General features: G+C 54.8%; 1 protein-coding gene across 4 annotated transcripts in view; it reads left to right on the top strand.

The window, feature by feature from the left end:
• IKBKB (inhibitor of nuclear factor kappa B kinase subunit beta) overlaps positions 1–18,619 on the top strand; it is a 54,125-nt gene extending 35,506 nt beyond the window's left edge. Inside the window, exons 8-23 of one of the 4 annotated variants that reach the window (XM_055566999.1) lie at positions 322–446; positions 3,739–3,846; positions 5,016–5,145; positions 5,378–5,572; positions 6,174–6,288; positions 6,889–7,012; positions 7,558–7,709; positions 7,874–7,935; positions 8,891–9,000; positions 9,970–10,019; positions 10,106–10,205; positions 10,380–10,527; positions 12,298–12,425; positions 14,688–14,778; positions 15,698–15,838; positions 16,088–18,619. In XM_055566999.1, the coding sequence (XP_055422974.1) occupies positions 322–446; positions 3,739–3,846; positions 5,016–5,145; positions 5,378–5,572; positions 6,174–6,288; positions 6,889–7,012; positions 7,558–7,709; positions 7,874–7,935; positions 8,891–9,000; positions 9,970–10,019; positions 10,106–10,205; positions 10,380–10,527; positions 12,298–12,425; positions 14,688–14,778; positions 15,698–15,832 (1,773 nt within the window). In that variant the 3' untranslated portion in view covers positions 15,833–15,838; positions 16,088–18,619. Of the gene's footprint in view, positions 1–321; positions 447–3,738; positions 3,847–5,015; positions 5,146–5,377; positions 5,573–6,173; positions 6,289–6,888; positions 7,013–7,557; positions 7,710–7,873; positions 7,936–8,890; positions 9,001–9,969; positions 10,020–10,105; positions 10,206–10,379; positions 10,528–12,297; positions 12,426–14,687; positions 15,839–16,087 lie in introns of those variants that run through there. The other 3 variants (XM_055567000.1, XM_055566998.1, XM_055567001.1) reach the window with 3 other exon arrangements.
• Positions 18,620–19,009: the final 390 nt, after the last annotated feature.

The raw sequence follows: 19,009 nt of genomic DNA, 5'->3' as shown, positions 1-19,009 counted from the left end.
TGCCTGGGTTTGTGTGGCCTGGATCACTTCCCTTTGTGGCCCTGCACGGCGCCCGGGAGAAGGGTGCACAGCACACCTCAACCCCCCTGCCCCTGCTGCAGGCCCTTCTTTCAGCCCCGGGATGGGATGAGATCAGAGAGTCTAGATTCTACCATCCGATTCGTGGCCACCTCCTCCCTCAGAGCGGGGTCCAGGGATCGTGGGGCAGGCCAGGGTGCCGGGCGCCTGCGGGGAGTGTGGGGCAGGCCAAGGTGCCGGGCACCCCCCCGTGGTGGCCCCTCAGCGCGGGCTCAGCTCAGGTGTGTGCCCCCGTCCCCGCAGGCCCCCGAGCTGCTGGAGCAGCAGAAGTACACGGTGACCGTGGACTACTGGAGCTTCGGCACCTTGGCCTTCGAGTGCATCACCGGCTTCCGGCCTTTCCTGCCCAACTGGCAGCCGGTGCAGTGGTGAGTGAGCCCCGGGCCCGCCCCCCGGGAGGGTGTCCCCCACCTTTGCCAGACGCCGCCTCGTCTTCCTGGTCTCGTGGGGCGCCCCAGGCCGGGCCTGAGACCCCTGTGACCTGTGACCCCAAGGAAGTCCTGTTGGGACCCGGCGTGAGCACAGCCTGAGCTCCAAGAGCCCCGGATTCTGAACCTTAGCCCAAATCCCATCTGTGTAAATGACTGCTCTGTGCAGGGCAGGAAGCCAGTGTGTTTACAGAGTGTGTGTGTGTGTGTGTGTGGTGGTAAACAAGCAAAGGGCACGTTCACATGACAAATAATGGGACGTATGTATATGAAAGTTTATTGTTGACAAATATTACTGCACCTCAGTACAAATTTTTTTTTTACATACGGCAGTATACACGTTTCAGGGCTGTTCTCTCATATCATCCCACCCTTGCCTTCTCCCACGTAGTCCAATGGTCTGTTCTTCACATCTGTGTTTCTTTTGGTGCTTTGCATATAGAATCATTGTTACCATCGTTGTAAATTCCATATATATGCGTTAATATACTGTATTGGTTAAAGAATGAAACTAGAACACTTTCTAACACTATACACAAAAATAAACTCAAAGTGGATTAAAGATCTAAATGAAAGACCAGAAACTATGAAATTTGGATTTAAAAGCATCAGACAGTGGACCGGATACACTGCTGAAAAGATATTTTCTAATAAGGAATATGATCAAGGTTTTAAAAACTACTCTGTATTTTTAAACTTTTCTTCTAATTGTAATACTAATATGTGGTTCATTATATACATAAAAGTTAATCATTACTGAAATGCATCATTTAAAAGTTCATGTTCCCTTGAACCCATTAGGGTTCATTCACAGTGATTCCTTGAGGGACCCCACACTAACTGAAACGATAGTACCATTGTCCAGAATTTTTTATCTCCAGTTTTAGTGTTTGGAGCAGTGCTAAGTTCTCGGGGTTCATCCTTCAGAAAGCAGAAGAGGGAAAAGTCATCACACGCCACCTGCTTGGTACCCGCCCCCCCACATGCCTGGCACTGTTGGCTTTGGACCCACCTCAGGGCTGTTTTGTACATCCACAAGCGAGCGGCAGGTATTTGCCCGCTGGCTCCTTTGTGGATTTCACCCCTTCTCGCCTCATGATGACATTGCAGGCATGCCGCCCTGTGAGTGCTCCTCCAGGGTTTTTACGCTGAAAATTTCCTCCTGCCGCCACTAACATTCCTCCGTCTCCAGACTTTTCTGTGTGCCTGTGTTTGTTCAAAAAACAAAGTAGGTTACCGTACGTGCTCTCACAGAACCTGCCTTTCACACTTAACTCAAACAGCTCAGGGAAATCCTGGTCCATCCACAGTTATTTCCCAGGGGTAAGTTCCTAGAAATGAGATCAACATACCAGATTGTGCACATGTTCAAGGTTTTTGGTTTGTACTAACAACGTGCTCCACGGAAAGTTTGTGTAATTACCATTTCCACCAGGAACATGCAGAGGTCCTCTCCCCCTGCCCCCTTTGTGGGGCAGCGCTGGCTGAGGTCACGTTTCTCAGTATCTTCCCGGGAGGACCAAAAACACAGGCTTTCTCAAAGGACACAGGTACTTACATCATGAGAATGTTTATTTGTAAGACCAAGACGTAGCCTTTGAAATCGGTTCAAGAAGAGTAGCTTTCTGTGACGCAGTCCAATTCCGTCACCGTTTACACACCAAACACAGGAAAGGATGACCCAGGCTCGGGCTCCATGCCCGAGGGGCCTGCTGACGTGGCGGAGGGCGCCCTCCCGTGGGCACTGACGGCAGCACACGCAGCGCCCTGAGCTGGGCTCCGTGGCACTGGCTTAGCTCCTTGCGCCAGCAGTCACGGCATCACGCGACCGTCCAGCAGTCACTTTAAACTGTCTGTACGTGCGTCGTGTTTTTAACTCACCAAGGGATGACTTCAGTTCTGTTCAAATGTTGAGCGTTTCCATTATTTATAGCAAGGTGACTCAGAATCCATCAGAACTAGAGGAAATGCCATTTGAAACCATCCCTGATGGCCCGGCTGTCTGCAGAGCCAGCCTCCCTCACGTTGCTGGGAGGCCAGGTGACCACTTCCAAGCACGTATCTCTGAAACCCGAGAGTTTGTGAGATGTGCCTGTCTGGTCTGCCTGTAATGCCTTAGGCAACTTTAACAATTTCAGTCTCATCTCAAACGGCAGGTAGATAGTAATTTCAGATCAAATGCAATTTGAGCTTTATTATTCTATCATAAAGCTGCTTTGAAGGACCAGTCTTGAAAATACATTTTAGGACCAGCCTAAGCAGTGAGCGTTTCACTCAGCGTCCTTTGATTTATCTGTGTGATTTCCCGTGGACAGACTTGAGTTTCTATCAGAGCACCATCCCACCGTGTGTCATGGCAGCCTGATTCCAGCAGGCAGATCGAGCCACACCCTGGCTCTTCCAGGTTCCATGTGCTCCACGTCGCTCAGTTTATCCCCCCTGCCAATGAGACTTCAGGCTAAAGCATTTTCCAACTGAATCTTCAATGTCTTTCTGGAAAGGAAGGACGCGGACATTCAGACAGAGTAGAAGGAGCACCTGTCCTTGGCTCCAAGTCCCTGGTTCTGTCTTTCTCTAGTTGTGTGACCTTGGGCAGGTCATTTCCTCACCTGGTGAGGGTGGGGGATGGGGGACTGAAAACTGCCTACCCCATAGAGGTCTCGGTGGAGAAGGCTGCATTCACTGTCAGCTCTTGATTCTCTGCGAAGCGTCGCAGAGAACATGTGAAGCCAGTTTAAAATCTTTTTTCTTAAACACTATTTCAGATACATCTAAAGGGTCTCCTAGTTGGAAAACGTTAGCGCTTCACTTGCCTTTAGAAGTCAGGCATAGCCATTGCATTTAGAGGGAAGTGCGTGGTGTGTGCAGATGGCACGTGAAGGAACCGTGGTGCAGATGTCCTGTCTTCATTCTCTGTGTTAGATGGAAAGTAAAGGAACAAGCCAGATGGGCCGGGGTGTGGTCAGGAGACAGCAGTACAAGCCCGCAGGTTCCTCACTCCCGCCGGGCAGTACCGACGCCCTTAACCTCCCAAAGAAGCATCCCAGCGGGTTGCTGGGCCTCATGAGTGGTTCAATAGCCCACCAGGGGGATCCTCTCTGGTCGTCAAGTGGAAGGTCACCCGTGTAAGGGGCTGTTGAGCGCCCGCTTACATCAGGGTCACTGCACGCAGCGTGACGGTACACGCAGCGTGACGGCTGCACGCAGCGTGACAGTCCCCCCACGTCCACAGGCACTCCAAAGTCCGGCAGAAGAGCGAGATGGACATCGTGGTGAGTGAGGACCTGAACGGGGCCGTGAAGTTCTCCAGCTCGCTGCCGCACCCCAACAACCTCAACAGGTACGCCCCTGGCCTCTCCTCCTCCTCCTCCGCGGCCTGTCCTTCCTTTCTAAAGATGGGGGTTGGGGCCAATGTCCCCAGCAGCTCTGACCCCCGGTCCTGCCATTGTCTGTCTCGGTCTTAGCACGCCGTCCCCACCCCACCTGTCTGGAGTCACCTCCTCGGTTCCCAGCACCGCTTGTTGCCCTCCTCACCCGTGGTGGCTCTGCCTTGCAGGCGTTTGGTCTGGCAAAGGGCTTACCTCCTGGTCAGCCGTAAGCCTCTGAAGGGTAGGGAATTGCCCCTTATGCTCTTTGCCCGTCCTTCTGCAGCCTGGCACTGTGTTATTGCCAATAAATAAACCTTTGCATTTTGAACAGCATAGCAGTCTGGTCTCAGAACCAGAATATGAGCCGTCAGGTCATCTTACCAGAACCGGGAGATGGTTCAGGAGACAGCAGCCGGCAGCCCCATGTTGAGGCACGTGGCTCAGTTTCCATGAGTCTGTGGAGGATGGGGAGGGGGGTCCTCTGTGGAGGAGCTGAGCTGGAACTTCCTGGAAGGATCTGGACCGATAGGCAGGGCAGGTTGATGAAGAGGAAGGCTCTTCAAGGGGAAAAGACTTGGGGGTGGCCAGGGAGAGGCAGTGGGTAGTGATGTTGGCCTCTGGAGGGCTTCTGTTGGGGGGCAGGGAGGGGTGCTGGGGGCGCCCAGCAGTGCGGCGTGGACTCCTCAGATGCTTTCCAGGGAGCGACTGACAACGTGGATCGAACCGGCGGTGTGGGGCCAGATCGTCGGGCAGTGCTCCTGATGGGGGAGGGGGCTGCTTAGCACCTGGAAAGCTGCCTGGAGGGTCTCGCATGGCCCTCTGCCCAGAGGCCCCCTACGGGAGGGTGTTTGTGCAGATCCGGTGGCGGAGGTGGAGGGGAGAGGTCGAGCCCCCAAGCGATTCATTTTGTTAAGGGAAGGGTCACCCTTCCTCAGGGTGGTTCAGCCTCAGGGACCACTTTGGCCCTGTCACGCGATGGTCATGTGGGGCGTGAGAAGCGCGTGTGCTTTTCGGTCCCCATGTGCACCGGGAAGCTGGTGCTGGGCCTCATGCACATGCACGCACACACATGGGATGGGAAGCTGGTGCTGGGCCTCGCACACGTGCGCAGGTGCACACACACACCCCCCCGCCCCCTCAGCGTCCTGGCCCAGCGGCTGGAGAAGTGGCTGCAGCTGATGCTGATGTGGCACCCGCGCCAGAGGGGCACTGACCCCGTCTACGGGCCCAACGGCTGCTTCAAGGCCCTGGACGACATCTTGAACTTGAAGGTGAGCCTGTGCCCAGTCCGCCCCAGGCCATGGGCCCCCTGACCCCTGTGAGGGTGTGATGGGACCCTTGCTGACTGATAGGTCGTGAAGCCATCGCCGGGGACCCACAGGAGGGGAAAGATTCTGGCGTGTGGACCCCAGGCGGGGCCCCTGAGAAGCTGGGCCAGCAGGCAGACGTCCCTGTTGAGCCGTGTCTCCCGTGACCCTCCCTTGACCCCCCGGGTGTTTGCAGCTGCTTCATGTCCTGAACATGGTCACGGGCACCCTGCACACCTACCCCGTGACCGAGGACGAGAGCCTGCAGAGCCTGAAGGCCCGGATCCGCCAGGACACAGGCATCCTCGAGGAGGACCAGGAGCTGCTGCAGGAGGCAGGGCTGGCCCTGATCCCCGACAAGCCTGCCGCCCAGTGCCTCTCAGATGGCAAGGTGAGCCCAGCCTCCTGCAGGCGCCAGGTGGCCCGTCTGCCACACCACTGGGCAGGCGCCTGCCCGTTCCGAGGTGGGAACGCAAGATCCCGCGGGCTTGGTAGGAGACACGGATCGCCCCACGCTTTAGCTGTACCTTCCAGACCACTGGGAGTGCCTTTTGCCCTTGCTGCCAAAGCGACACTTCATTCTTCCACGTCAGCCGAAACTGTTTTTGACCTCCCTGTCATGTGCGGTGCCGTGCTGACCACCTCACAAGATGAGCTGCAGATTTAACACAGGAGAAGAGGCATTGGACAGTAAAGGAGATGGCAGGCATCTGAGTTACGCGGTAAAGACAGAGGATAGAGCAGAAGGTACTGCTGTAGATGAGGTGTGTGGTAAAGACAGAGGATAGAGCAGAAGGTACTGCTGTAGATGAGGTGTGCGTCAGGTAATAAGCGTAAAGGGAGCAGCCAAGGGCAGTAGAGGCCAGAGGAGCTGGGAGAGGCCTGGTGGGCATCTGGCACGTCCTGGCCGAGCATGCTCTGTAGTCTCTGTTTCTTGGGGGACGGTGTGGTGGGGACCGCGAAACCTCATTTTGCCTCTGGTCCCTTTGCAGCTGAACGAGGGCCGCACGCTGGACATGGACCTCGTTTTCCTCTTTGACAACAGCAGGGTCGCCTATGAAAGCCAGGTCTCCCCACAGCCCCAGCCTGAAAGTGTCAGCTGCATCTGTAAGCACGGCCTATTCTTTTAAAAAGATGATCCCTTATAGCTCTTGGGACAAAGCTAGGGGGAGAGCCCTGGCCCAAGCGAGGGGTCCCCCCCAAGCAGGCGAGTCCACCCGGTCCTCAGACAGCCGTCTTCAGTCGCACATGTGAGGAGCAGCCCCGCTGGAGGCAGGACAGGACATCTTCAGTTAATTTCAACCTCATCTAAACAAAGGACAGAAGATGGCCCACAGGCTGTTGACCTTGAATCGCAAAACCATTTTATTTGTGAAGTTGTCTTTGTACGTTAGTAATTAATATATGCACAAGATAGCAAAAGGTACAATAGAATAATACAGTGAAGAGTAAGCCCCTCCATGTCCCCAGTTTCCCGGGGAAAACTGCCACCAGACTCCTGAGTCTTCCTTCCAACGTGTTCTGTGCATCTGTAAATTTGGATGTGTGTGTACCCCGGGGCGCAAATGTGAGCAACAGGAAGCAGGCTCAACACCCAAGGCGGTTGTGTAATAGCCGAGCCGTCACAGAGCCAGCGGGCTCCAGGGGTGGGATGCTGTCGTCCACCGCAGGCCCTGCGCCCTGACGGTCGCCTGTGTTTCTGTTCAGTGCAAGAGCCCAAGAGGAACCTCCCGTTCTTCCAGCTGCGGAAGGTGTGGGGCCAAGTCTGGCACAGCATCCAGGCCCTGAAGGAAGACTGCAGCCGCCTGCAGCAGGGCCAGCGCGCGGCCATGTAGGTGCCCAGCTGCAGGGCACCGCGTACCCAGAGTGCCCAGTGCTTGGCCACGGGGCGGGGGCCAAGGCAGGGGCCCAGGGTCAGCCACCGTCGGGAGGGGCAGGAGGGAAGACGCTGCTCTGGAAGGGCGGGAAGCCGTCGGTGGGCGGTTTGGAGGGAGGGCCTGTTATACCCAACAGGCACATGTGGTCAGTGCACGGACCTGGAGTGTGGACAGGGCGGGGGGCAGCCGGCTGGAGGGCTGGCCCCGCTCCATTGCGGGTAGGCCACCCTGCCGGTCCAGGCTGACTCCTTCCCTAGGTTGTGGCTGGTCTGGGTTCCTTTGCGTGGCACTTCACCTAATTCTAGTTTCGGAGCAGAGCCTCACCCATCTCCACGGGCCAGGAAATTGTCGTGATGGTTATAAGTGGCTGCTCTTGTTATGATTATACTAATTATAGCAGGGGCCTGCCAAGGTGTTGGAGGCCACTTTTATTATTGTCCAGGAAGTGGTACCTGGATCCCAAACATGCCTGCGCTGTGTCTCTCGGGGGCCCCTGCAGGATGAATCTGCTGCGGAACAACAGCTGTCTGTCCAAGATGAAGAACTCCATGGCCTCCATGTCTCAGCAGCTCAAGGCCAAGCTGGACTTCTTTAAGACCAGTATCCAGATTGACCTGGAGAAGTACAGGGAGCAGACGGAGTTTGGGATCAGTGAGTGTGTCCTTAGCAATCAATCTGGAGAGACCATTAAACTCTTCTTTCTCAAGTGTTTTTTTTTGGTCCTCTTATAATGGAGTTCCTTTTTACTTTCTTGGTTTTGGGGTGTTTTCATTTTATTTTTAACTTTTGTTTTCACCTCCGTGTTTTTCCTCCAGCGTCGGACAAGCTGCTGCTAGCCTGGAGGGAGATGGAGCAGGCCGTGGAGCTCTGCGGACGGGTAGGAGGCTCCCTGGGGTCCCCAGCCTGGCCAAGGGCACCCTCTTCCCTGCCATCTTTCCCCTTTCTCACTGAGCGCTCGGTCCAGCTTCTGTGTCAAAAATCACATTTTCCTCGCCAGGCTTTCTGCCCTCAGCTGGCACTTGCTGGAAGGTAAGGGGTGCCAGGCAGAGGTCCCCAGTGTGTCTGGTCCAGGAGCCACACAGATTTGAGTCAGGCTTACGACGTGACACGTCCCGGGGAGTGCAGACCTCTTCCCGCGAGAAGGGCCTTTGGATAAAGGAGCAGCACTCGGCCGTGTCAGAAGTTGCCCTGACTTCCTCCTCGGGACACTGAGCCTGTAGGAAGGAACGGGTCTGAAGGGGCAAGTCTGAGGGCTGTGAATCAGATGCCGCTGAAGTGTTGATCGTGAGGCCAGGCAGGGAGACGGGGTGCCCTGGGGGACCTTGCTCAGGGGGAAGCTTGGGCCCCAAGGCCTTTTCCTGGACTTTTCCACCATCTATCTGCCCAGTGAACTCGGGCAGGGAGCCTCCCCTCCGTGTCGAAGTGTCTGTTTCTATAAATCGGTGCCGATGCCCCTTGTTCAGGCGCAGGGACGTGAGCCACCACTCCAGCCCACCGCTCCCCCCGATCTCTGTCCTCGTGGGCGTAACCCCTGAAATCAAGGACGAATTAGGAGAGGGGAGCGTGCCCCAGCTCGTCTCCACACTGGGGCCAGGCCGGGTCCTCTTGGGCCCCATCGCATCTCGCCCCAGTTTCCGGTGGGGAAGACTGCAGCTTGGGGCCAGGGTGACCTGCCCCAGGGCCACAGAGCTGGCGGGTGGCAGGCCCAGATCCCAGCCGCAGACTCCCAAGGCCGTGTCCCTTCTAGCCGGGCAGCTGAAGGTCCATGGTGAGGCTCGGGAGTCCCTGGCCGAGTCCGTCGGGGCTCAGTCTCAGCGCGGCACTGTCTCCAGGAGAACGAGGTGAAGCACTTGGTGGAGCGGATGATGGCCCTGCAGACGGACATCGTGGACCTGCAGCGCAGCCCCATGGGCCGGAAGCAGGGCGGGACGCTGGATGATCTGTGAGTGTGTGTGTGTGTCTCTGCGCGGGTGGGCGGGTGGGCTGTTCAAGCACAGTTCCCCTGGAGCGCGCCCTCCCGTGCAGCCCGGTCCAGGGGAGGTCCTCTCGGCACGTCTAGAAGCTGGGCCCGGGCAAACCTCCGTCCCTCTGAGCCTCACCTGATACAGAAGAGCTGTCTGACCTCACAGTTGTGGGGACCAGTTCAGATAACGCCCCGAGCCATGGTTCCTGAACTCCAAAGCATCGGGTTAGATGCCCGGCTGCCCAGCATATCCCAACCTGGGTGTGGCCTGAGAAGCAGGAAGTAGGAAGGGAAGGAGCCGGGTGAGTCTTAGAAGGTGGGACCTTGACTCTTCATTTGAGTCATGATTAGGACTTGGCTACAGGGACCCTCCCTGGGCAGAGCAGCCCCTCCTGCATTCCAGGAGCAGACAGGGGTGCCAGGAGAGCCTCCCTGGGGCTCAGCCAGGCCTCTGATGCTTCTGCCAGGACTCTTAGGACCGGAGGCTCCAGTCTTTGAAATGTGATTATCTGTAGCCTGTATTTTGTCGTTATTCAGTGTTTTATTTTACTCTGGTTTTCAAACAAAAGTCACCCCCTGGAAACATCAGCCTGTCTCACTGTGTTCGGGCCCTGGGGAGGGCGTGTCTGCTCCTGGCTTGAGTTTCAGAGGCCACGTTCTCTGAACTCAGGACCCAAACCTCTGAATTGCAGGGGCCGGGTGGGTGGGGAACACTGAGGGACAGAGGAGGCTTCTGTCCTGAGGATTCTCACGAAGTCTTGACTGTGAGCTTTGAGTTGGCGTTTCGACAGTGAGCCGGGTCTTCCTCTGTCATGGGTTTCGCCAGTGACATCCCCAGGGCGCGTGCTTGCCTCCGGCCGGGACATACTGCCCGCCCAGCTTCCAGAAGGCGGCGATGCTGCTGGCAGGGCTCGGGCGCTGACAGAGACGCTGCCTTGTGTGTTTCAGAGAAGAGCAGGCGCGGGAGCTTTACCGCAGGCTGAGGGAGAAGCCGAGAGGTGAGTGGGCCGCCTCCCGGGTCCCCCGCTACCCGGGCACCAGGCTGGTCCCCCCACAGACCGTGCGTCTCCGTCCCGCTTTGCAGACCAGCGGACTGATGGTGACAGTCAGGAAATGGTGCGGCTGCTCCTCCAGGCAATCCAAGGCTTTGAGAAGAAAGTGCGAGTGATTTATACGCAGCTCAGGTATCAGGCTGCCGTCCCCTCGGAGGGTGGAGCGAGGAGAGGCCCCGTCCCCTCCCCTGGGCCCCGGAGGAGCGCCCGCCCCCGCAGTGGCCGAGCAGAGTCATCCCCACCGGGGCCGCGTTCTGCTCCCCCCGACCCGGGCGTGCTGGAGCTCATCGCACTTGGTCTTCACAGTAAGACCGTGGTCTGCAAGCAGAAGGCCCTGGAGCTGCTGCCCAAGGTGGAGGAGGTGGTCAGCCTGATGAGCGAGGATGAGAAGATGGTGGTGCGGCTGCAGGAGAAGCGGCAGAAGGAGCTCTGGAACCTCCTGAAGATTGCGTGTGTGAGTGAGCCCGGGCGGGCCCGTCCTGGAGGCGGCAGGGTGGGTGTCCACGCATCATCTGGGCCGGGCCCCCTCGGGAGGCTCAAGGGGAGAATCCCTCCTTGCTGCCTCTCAGACGCCACTGGCTCCAGCACTCCTTGGCTTGAGGCAGCATCTCTTCAGTCTCTGCTTCTGACTCCGTGTGGCCCTCTTCTCTACATCTCTCTCTTTTTAAAATTGGTTTCTTGTTGGCGGCACTGAGTCTCTGTTGCTGCAGTCAAGCTTTCTCTAGTTGCCGTGAGTGGGGGATGCTCTCGAGTTGGCGGTGTGCAGGCTTCTCACTGAGACGGCTTCTCTGGTTGTAGAGCACGGGCTCCAGGGTGCTTGGGCTTAGCCACTCTGCCACACGTAGAATCTTCCTGGACCAGGGATCGAACCCGTGTCCCTTGCATAGGCAGGCAGACTATCATCCACTGTACCACCAAAGAAGTCCTTTTCTGTGTCGAGTGTGTAAAAACACTTGTCCCTGGGTTTAGGTCTCACCCAGATAGTCTAGAGTGATCTCATCACAGGATCTTTAGCTACATCTGCAAAGATGCTTTTTCCAAACGAGGTCACACCCCAGGTTCCTGGAGACCTGTGTGCAGCCCCCGAGGGGCATGTCTGCTGGGCCCTGAGCCAGGCCTGTGCCGTGCAGCGCTCAGCCCGCTCAGCGTGTGCCCACCATCCCGGTGTAGCTGTGATCCCACTGAATGCTGCTCAGAGAGAAACCGCAGCACAGAAGAGAGCCCAGGACAAAAACTGGAGAAGAGCTGAGAAAAGCTTGGAATCGAGCTGGCAGGCAGCGGGAAGGCTGAGGAGGCTGACGGCAGAGCCGCTCGGCCACGGGCCGAGGAGGCCCACTGCTCCAGGTGCACCGGCTGCCGCAGCCCAGGAAGCACCTCGGCCTCTTGCTCCCCAGGTGGCGCAAGTCATGGAAAGTCACCTAGGACCTCCGTGTGTTTCTCTTCTCCTTGGGAAGAGTTAACACGCCTTCCTTCTCGTTTCCTTGTAAGGGTTTGTTAAGCAATCCAGCTAATGAAATAGAAGCCTCAGGGCCTTCCCTGGTGGTCCAGTGGTAAAGAATCCACCTTCCAACACAGGGGACGAGGGTTTGTTCACTGGTCAGGAAACTAAGATCCCACATGCCACAGGGCAACTAAGCCCTCATGCCACCACTAGAGAAGCCTATGACTGCAATCAAGAGCCTGCAGAGCCAAAAAAACACAAAATTAAATGGCCAATGGTTGATTTAAAAAAAAAGAAATAGAACCCTCAAATCTCTCTGTATTTAGAACCCCCCAAATTTAAAATTAAATGGCCAATGGTTGATTTTTAAAAAAAGAAATAGAACTCTCAAATCTCTCTGTATTTAGAACCCCCCAAATTTTAAATTAAATGGCTAATGGTTGATTAAAAAAAAAGAAATAGAATCCTTAAATCTTTCTGTATTTAGAACCCCCAAAATTTAAAATTAAATGGCCAATAGTTGATTAAAAAAAAAAAAGAAACAGAACCCTCAGATCTCTCTGTATTTAAAACCCTCAATCAAAAAGTTACACCTGCAGAAGCAGAAGCAGTTTCTAAGCCGAAACGCAAACCATGAGACAGCGATGTTGCCTGATTTCTGCAGGAAGAGCATGTGTCTCGTGGCCAGGTGTCTTCATGAGAAAACACCCTGCCGTGAAAGCAGAATTTCAGTCATCCCTCTGCCCCCAGACCGCTGACTCTCTTTCTGGTTTTGCCCTCTAGAGCAAGGTCCGGGGTCCCGTCAGTGGGAGCCCGGACAGCATGAACGCCTCCCGCCTGAGTCACCCCTGCCAGCTGATGTCGCAGACCTGCACGGCTCCTGACAGCTTGCCCGAGGCTGCCGAGAAGAGGTCAGTCCTCATCTGCGGTGCCCACTGCCGAAGTCTGGGGCGCATCGGGAGGTTGTGGGCACGGAAGCACGGGTCTCTTGGCGGTGGCTGGCGTCTCCCGTCAGTGGCGCCGTGCACGCCCCTTGGTGTCTGTCCCCCGTGCCGGGCGCTGTGGGCATGGATGTGGTGTGTTGCTCACAGCGCTGCTTGTGACCTGCCCAGCCAGGCGTCCTTATCTGAGGCTGAGTTGCTCTCACTGGATGGGAACCTTCCGTCCAGTGCTGGCCAGTCCTGTGCTGTCCCCTCATCCATCCCTCGCTATCTGCCCACAGAAGCAGCTTCCCGAGGGTGTTTGCTGGTCACCGCGCCCCAGCCACGCATTGCCGGTCCCTCCTGTGGCCCCTCCTCCCCCCACCCCCCGTTCACCCCTCCCTGCCTGCTGCGTACTCCCCTGCTGCAGAGTTGGGAGAGCAGCCTCAGAGCCCTTCCCGTGAGGTTTTCCCTCTCTGCTTCCAGCCCAGTGCTGCCCCTAGGCCCCCTCTGGTCAAATCCGTCTTCATGGGAGACCGTTTTGATTGAGTTACTCTTCCGGATATTCAGGGACCAGCCATGGTGGCCAGCTGCCTCAGGGCCAAGGCTGAGCCTTTTCCAGCCTCCAAGCGTTCTGTCCAGGCTCACCTCTGCTCCCAGGCAGCTCCTGGCTCTGCCCAGGGGTCTTGGAGCCTGGTCCAGACCAGCAGCATCAGTGGGTTCTGGGCTCTCACTGGACACGCAGGTTCGGGATCGGCAGCCCCGGGTAACCAGGCCGGGCCGACCCCCCTGCATCCTGGAGCCTCGGGTCCTCAGCTCTGTTGACGCCCTCCCCGGAGTGTCTTCCCTCCACCCCGGCCCTGCCTCCCACCCTCTCTGCGGCCCGGACACATACGCACAGATGGCCGTCTCCTGAGACACCTGTGCGGTTTTTTGTTTCTGGTTCAGCCTCACACCCATTTCTTCAGAGCATTCCCTTGCTGGGCCCCAGGCACTGGAGACGGTGAAAATTGATTCCTAAGGGCAGATCTACAGACTAGAGAGGAGACTTGATTGCTGAGGGAGAGGAGTGACTGACAACGGGTACAGGGTTTCCCCTTGGGTGATGAAAGTGGTCGAGGACTAGACCTCTGCGATGGTTGCACAATGCTGCAAGTGCACCAGAAGTGTGTAGTCGTGCTCCTTAAACAGGTGAATTTTATGGTTTGTGAATATATCTCAGTAAAGCTGTTTTCAAGAAGTCCTGTTCCTGTACTTAGGGAGTTTGTAACCTGTACTGTTTTGGGGTTTTTTGTTTTTTCTATTTCTCTTTTTGGCCTCTTGGCTTGCAGAATGTATTTCCCTGATCAGATACTGAACCTGGGCCCTCGGCAGTGAAAGTGCAGAGTCCTAACCACTGGACCACCAGAGAATTCCCCGTGTCGGATTCTTAATTCTCTCCCCAACTTCCAGTTAGCTCCTTGAGGGTGGTAACCAGGTCCGGGGCCTCTGGGGCCTGGACAGTGGCCGCCGGTGGATGAGTCTGGGCTCTGCTCCTCCCACCGGCGCCCCCTTTGCGGTGAGAGGAGGAACCGCGGGCCCTTTCTGTTGGGTTTGTCCCGTTCCTCCACGAGATCCTCAAAGCTCTAGGAAAGGCGTCCTGGGGACTCAGGCTACCGTCTGTCTGCCCACGTCCTGGAGCCGAGGTTAGAACAGGACAGATGGCTTGCTTTGGTCTCGCCTTTCTCAGCCACGGCCTGTTCTCGGGACGTGTGCATTTCTTATTGTAGAGAAGGTGGGACGTGTGCATTTCTCATCATAGGAAAGGCAAGAGCGCAGCAGATGAATCAGTTCCTAGAACACGCCGCTCCCAGTCTCAGAGAGCTGAGGACACCTGGGGAAGTCTCGTGGTCTGTACGCCTTTGTCAGTTTCAAAAACTGTGAAACAGGTGATCTGGGAGAGATTTTCAGATTGTGGCAGTTTAGAGAGAGCCTAAGAAATCTCTTCAGCTCTGAACTTTTTTATTAGGCCAGACCTCTGCTTTCTCATGTTGTGAATGGCGATGCTCACGGCTGGGTTCGGGCTTCCGTAACAGCACTCAAGAAGAACAGATGAAATCGCTGAGGCAGTGTCATATATTTTAAGACACTCAGAATATTTGTTCAATTTTTAAAATCTTTCCAGAAGCCCTTAAGCATACTTGTACACAGTAATATATTACTTTTGGAAAGCTCACACTGACCACATTTTAATCGTCCATTCGTTTTCTTTAGTGAGGACCTGGTGGCTGAAGCGCACACCCTGTGCACCCAGCTGGAGAACGCCCTGCAGGACACCATGAAGGAGCAGGACCAGAGTTTGAGGGTAATGGCCCACGGGGACCCCCGCTGCTCCACACCTTTTCTTTTCTGCAGCAAACGAGGAGAAGCTGAGAGAGAGGTGACGCCCTGCTGCCTTGATCTCAGTGTACACTTGCGATTTTCTGGTAAAACCTTCTTATTCATCATGATAACAGGGCTGACGACTGTTGAACGAGCACAGGTACCTTACGTGCTCTATCTTCTCTCATCCTCACTGCACATGGTCCTTATGAAGCTGGTAGCATCCCTGTGGGAAGGCCTCTCTCCCGCTCTTCCCTTCTGTGCAGTTGCTGGGCATGCACGTCAGAGGTGCGGTGCTGGGCTCCAGGGACAGAGCCATCACCACCCCATCTCTCAGGGACTCAGAGCTTAGGGACTCATCAAGCCTAGCTCTAGGGAAGCTGATCTAAAGAAAAATGAGTCCAGGTGCAGAGACATCGAGGCAAAGCTGAACTTGCTGCTGCTGCTGCTGCAAAGTCGCTTCAGTCGTGTCCAACTCTGTGCGACCCCATAGACGGCAGCCCACCAGGCTCCCCTGTCCCTGGGATTCTCCAGGCAAGAACACTGGAGTGGGTTGCCATTTCCTTTTCCAATGCATGGAAGTGAAAGGTGAAAGTGAAATCGCTCAGTCGTGTCTGACTCTTAGTGACCCCATGGACTGCAGCCTACCAGGCTCCTCCATCCATGGGATTTTCCAGGCAAGTGTACTGGAGTGAGGTGCTGAGAGGATGCTTAATCATTTGCTTGGGTCTTTTAATGGTCATTTCCTGCCAATACAGTCCCGCGCTAGCGTTTCCAGAACTTCTTGGTTTGGGGAAGGATCGGAGGGGTCACTGCCAATGGTAATCACCTCTTATTTCTTCAAGTGTCCTTCTCTGGTTTGGGGCTTTCTGTGTCTCCTTCTTGCTGCTCTTCCTCCTCAGGGCCCTGTATGTTTCGGTCCTTGCACTGCCTATTTGCTTCTGCTGGAGGAAAAGGAAGCCTGGCCAGGCGGTTCCACCTGGTTAGCCTGGAGGTGGAGAGCTGAGACGAGCCCTGGGCTCCTGGGCGTGCAGTGAGCATAGGTCAGTGCTATGAGCTGCAGGAATAACACTTAAATCGCCTGGCCAGAGTCTCAGGGGCTCCACGCCCATCTGAAGATAAGCTCCTGCACGGTCTTGAAGACGTAGCTCCGGCTCTGGGGTCCCTTGCAGAAACTTGACTGTCAGTGAAAGGCTCTAGCCTTCCTTCTAAATTGTGCTGGTTGCCTCCCAAAGAAGAAAACCAGGTACCTGGGTGGCCACGAGGTTGTTAATGAGCCCGTTGACTTTCAGTCTCTAGACTGGAGCTGGTTGCAGTCGGAGGAGGAGGAACAGCAGAGCCTGGAGCGGGCCTCGTGACGGTGGGCGGCCCTGGCCCTGATGGGCCGCCTGGCCCGAGGCCCCAGCATCATCGCGCCGGCATCCTCGGCACCCAGAGATCGCGCTCCTCCAGCAGCCGTGATGGTCACCGTGGACCGAAGGCATGGCCCTCCGTGGGCACAGCCAGCAGTTCGTCCACTTACTGGATTTCCTCCGCTGCAGAGGCCCAGAGGACGTGGATGCGGGGGGCCAGCATGTAGGAGATGTCGCCGGGGCCACCGCTGCCCCCGTGAGGGGAAAGGAGTGCTCCAGGCTTGGTGGCTGCACCCAACTGGCTCCCAGGACGCAGTCTGAGTGGCGCTCTGTGCCAGCTGTCTCCACCTGACCCCTCCTGCTCTCCAGAGGAGGTCTGTCTGTGTAGCTCGAGTTTCTGGATCCGGCTTCCCTTGAGCAGACCTCGAAACCCTGGATCCCACCCTGCCCCATCCTCCTTTCTCCTCTAATCTCACTGCTGCTAACATTCGTCCTTCCACCTGCGACCTGCAGCCAGGCTGCGGTCCTTCCATCCAGCATGACTGTCTGGAGCCAGGAGGGAACAGCATCTCCCTTCCTCTGGGTCCCAAAGAGTCCCTGGGAGCGAGCTGCCTTGGAGAAGAAGGAAAGACGGAAAGGGTGTCTGTCACCCACAAGCCTGCTGACCCCCTGTGCCCACAGCCCTGCCCCATGTGCGGCCGTGGGGGGACGGGAGAGGTCCTGCCCCTCGTATCCTCTCACGGTATTATTTAGTGAATGTATTTAAAAAACAGATTCTCTATTTTGCAACATGACTCAGACCCCACTGTCTATTTTTATAATAGCTCTGGTTAGGACTTAACAAACTCAAAAACCCAACTGCAATGGACTCAAAAACCCAACTGCAATGGAGCGTTTGATGAAATCGAATGGTGCTAGAGCCCGTGCTGCCTCTCTGCCGTCTCACAAAAGCTTCTCTGTGTAACAGAAGGACAGCACGGTGAGCTCGGATGATCCCAGGCAGGCAAGTTTGGTTGGAGAAGAAAGCCAGACGAGAAGTTTCACAGAGTGCCTTCCGTGGAGGCAGTACCATGGGTTCCATGTACAGGAAGTTTGGGGAATAACGGTTCATGCTTTAAGTGCCTCTTAGAAATTCACATTATGCACTGGTTTACTGAAGGAAGGAAAGTCCCTTGATAATAAACTGGGTTAATTCCGCCTAAATCCGCTGTTTCCCCAACTCACTTGACAGTAACACCTTTTATTTTTCTCTCATGTGCATGTAACATTGATGAACGGCCCAAAGAACTGGAGAGTGATAAAGCATGATTTAGAAAACACTGGTGAGGAACACAGTGGGAATTTAGACCCGAATGGTAGGCTGGGGTGGGGTCAGATTAGGGAGGGAATGAGTGTTGAGCTAAGAGTCGGGCCGATTTTAATGGCAGCTGGAAGTCACTGAAGAATTTTGAGTAAAGAAACATCACCAAAGTTTGTGCTTCAAAAGAGTAACATAGGGACTTCCCTGGTGGTGCAGTGGTTAAGAATCTGCCTTCCAATGCAGGAGACATGAGTTCAATCCCTGGTCGAGGAACTAAGATCCCACATGCCAGGGGGCAGCTAAGCCCACACACCACAACTAGAGAGACTGCAGGGAAAGATCCGGCGTGCGGCAACTAAGACCCAGTGCAGCCAAATAAATAAATAGAAAATTTTAAATTAAAAAATGATAAAAGAGTAATATAACTAGAAAGTGCTAATAGGTTGAAAAAATGAAAACCCTGGAGGTTGGACTTCCAGAAAGTGGAGCAGATGCACCTCCCCACCTCCTAGTGCAGCTGAGACCCTTGGACATTATTTATAAACGAAGAAGATTCTGAAAGATAGAAGGATGCACAGCAGCGGGAACCTTGGCCTTGAGTGGTAACACGCGGTGAGTTCCCTGGGAATTCCTCTTGCCCCCTGCGTCCCTGGCGGGTGCTGGAAACACCAACGGATGACGCCAGCAGAGACGCTGCTCTCCAGCTCTGTCGGGTTCCTAGGTCTGCTGTAACAAATCACCACAAACTTCATGGCTTCACACACATCTATTCTCACAGGTCTGGAGGCTGGAAGTCTGAAATCGAGTCCTCCAAAGTCTCTCGGGGTGATTCTGTTCCTTGCTTCCTCCAGCTTCTGGTGAGTCCAGGAGATCCTTGACTTGTGGCCGCCTCTCTGCCTCTGTGGTCGTATTGCCACCACTTTTCTGTCTTTCAAATCAAATGTGCCTTTTAGGAAAGCAAATGTGCCTTGTGACCACATTCAAGGCTGATCTGGATAAGTGTCTCTTTTCAAGACCCTTATCTTATGTTTTGCAATATAAGGCAATATTTATAGATTCTGGGGATTGAGATGTGGACATTTCTTCCTGGGGGCCACCATTGAACCCATATAGCCCCTCCCCAAAATTCATGGTATCAAGAATGACTTAGAAAAGAGAAGAGCAAAATAAAAGCAAGCAGAATGAACAAAGCAATAAAGATCAGAGCAGAAATCAAAGACATTGACAAATAGGAAAACAATACGATCAATAAATGAGCTGATTTCTGATACGTTCAAAGACGGAAGACACAAATGATCAATATCAGGAATGAAACAATGAAATTACTGATGTTGCAAATACCAAAAGAATAGTACAGGAATACTATGAACAACTATGCCTATAAATATAACTTAGAATAAATGAACCATTACTTGAAAAACACAATCTACCACAACTCGTCAAATTTGAAATAATATGAATAGCAATATAGCTATGAAATAAATTGAATTTATAATTTAAAAACCCCTGAAAAAGATCTCTGGCCCAAATGGTTACATTGGAAAGTTCTACCAAAGAAAGAA

The sequence above is a fragment of the Bubalus kerabau genome, chromosome 2, assembly GCF_029407905.1.
Source record: "Bubalus kerabau isolate K-KA32 ecotype Philippines breed swamp buffalo chromosome 2, PCC_UOA_SB_1v2, whole genome shotgun sequence".
NCBI classification, from domain to species: Eukaryota; Metazoa; Chordata; class Mammalia; order Artiodactyla; family Bovidae; genus Bubalus; species Bubalus kerabau.
Note: the sequence above shows the minus strand (reverse complement) of the source record. Positions and strands in the feature narration are given on the sequence as shown.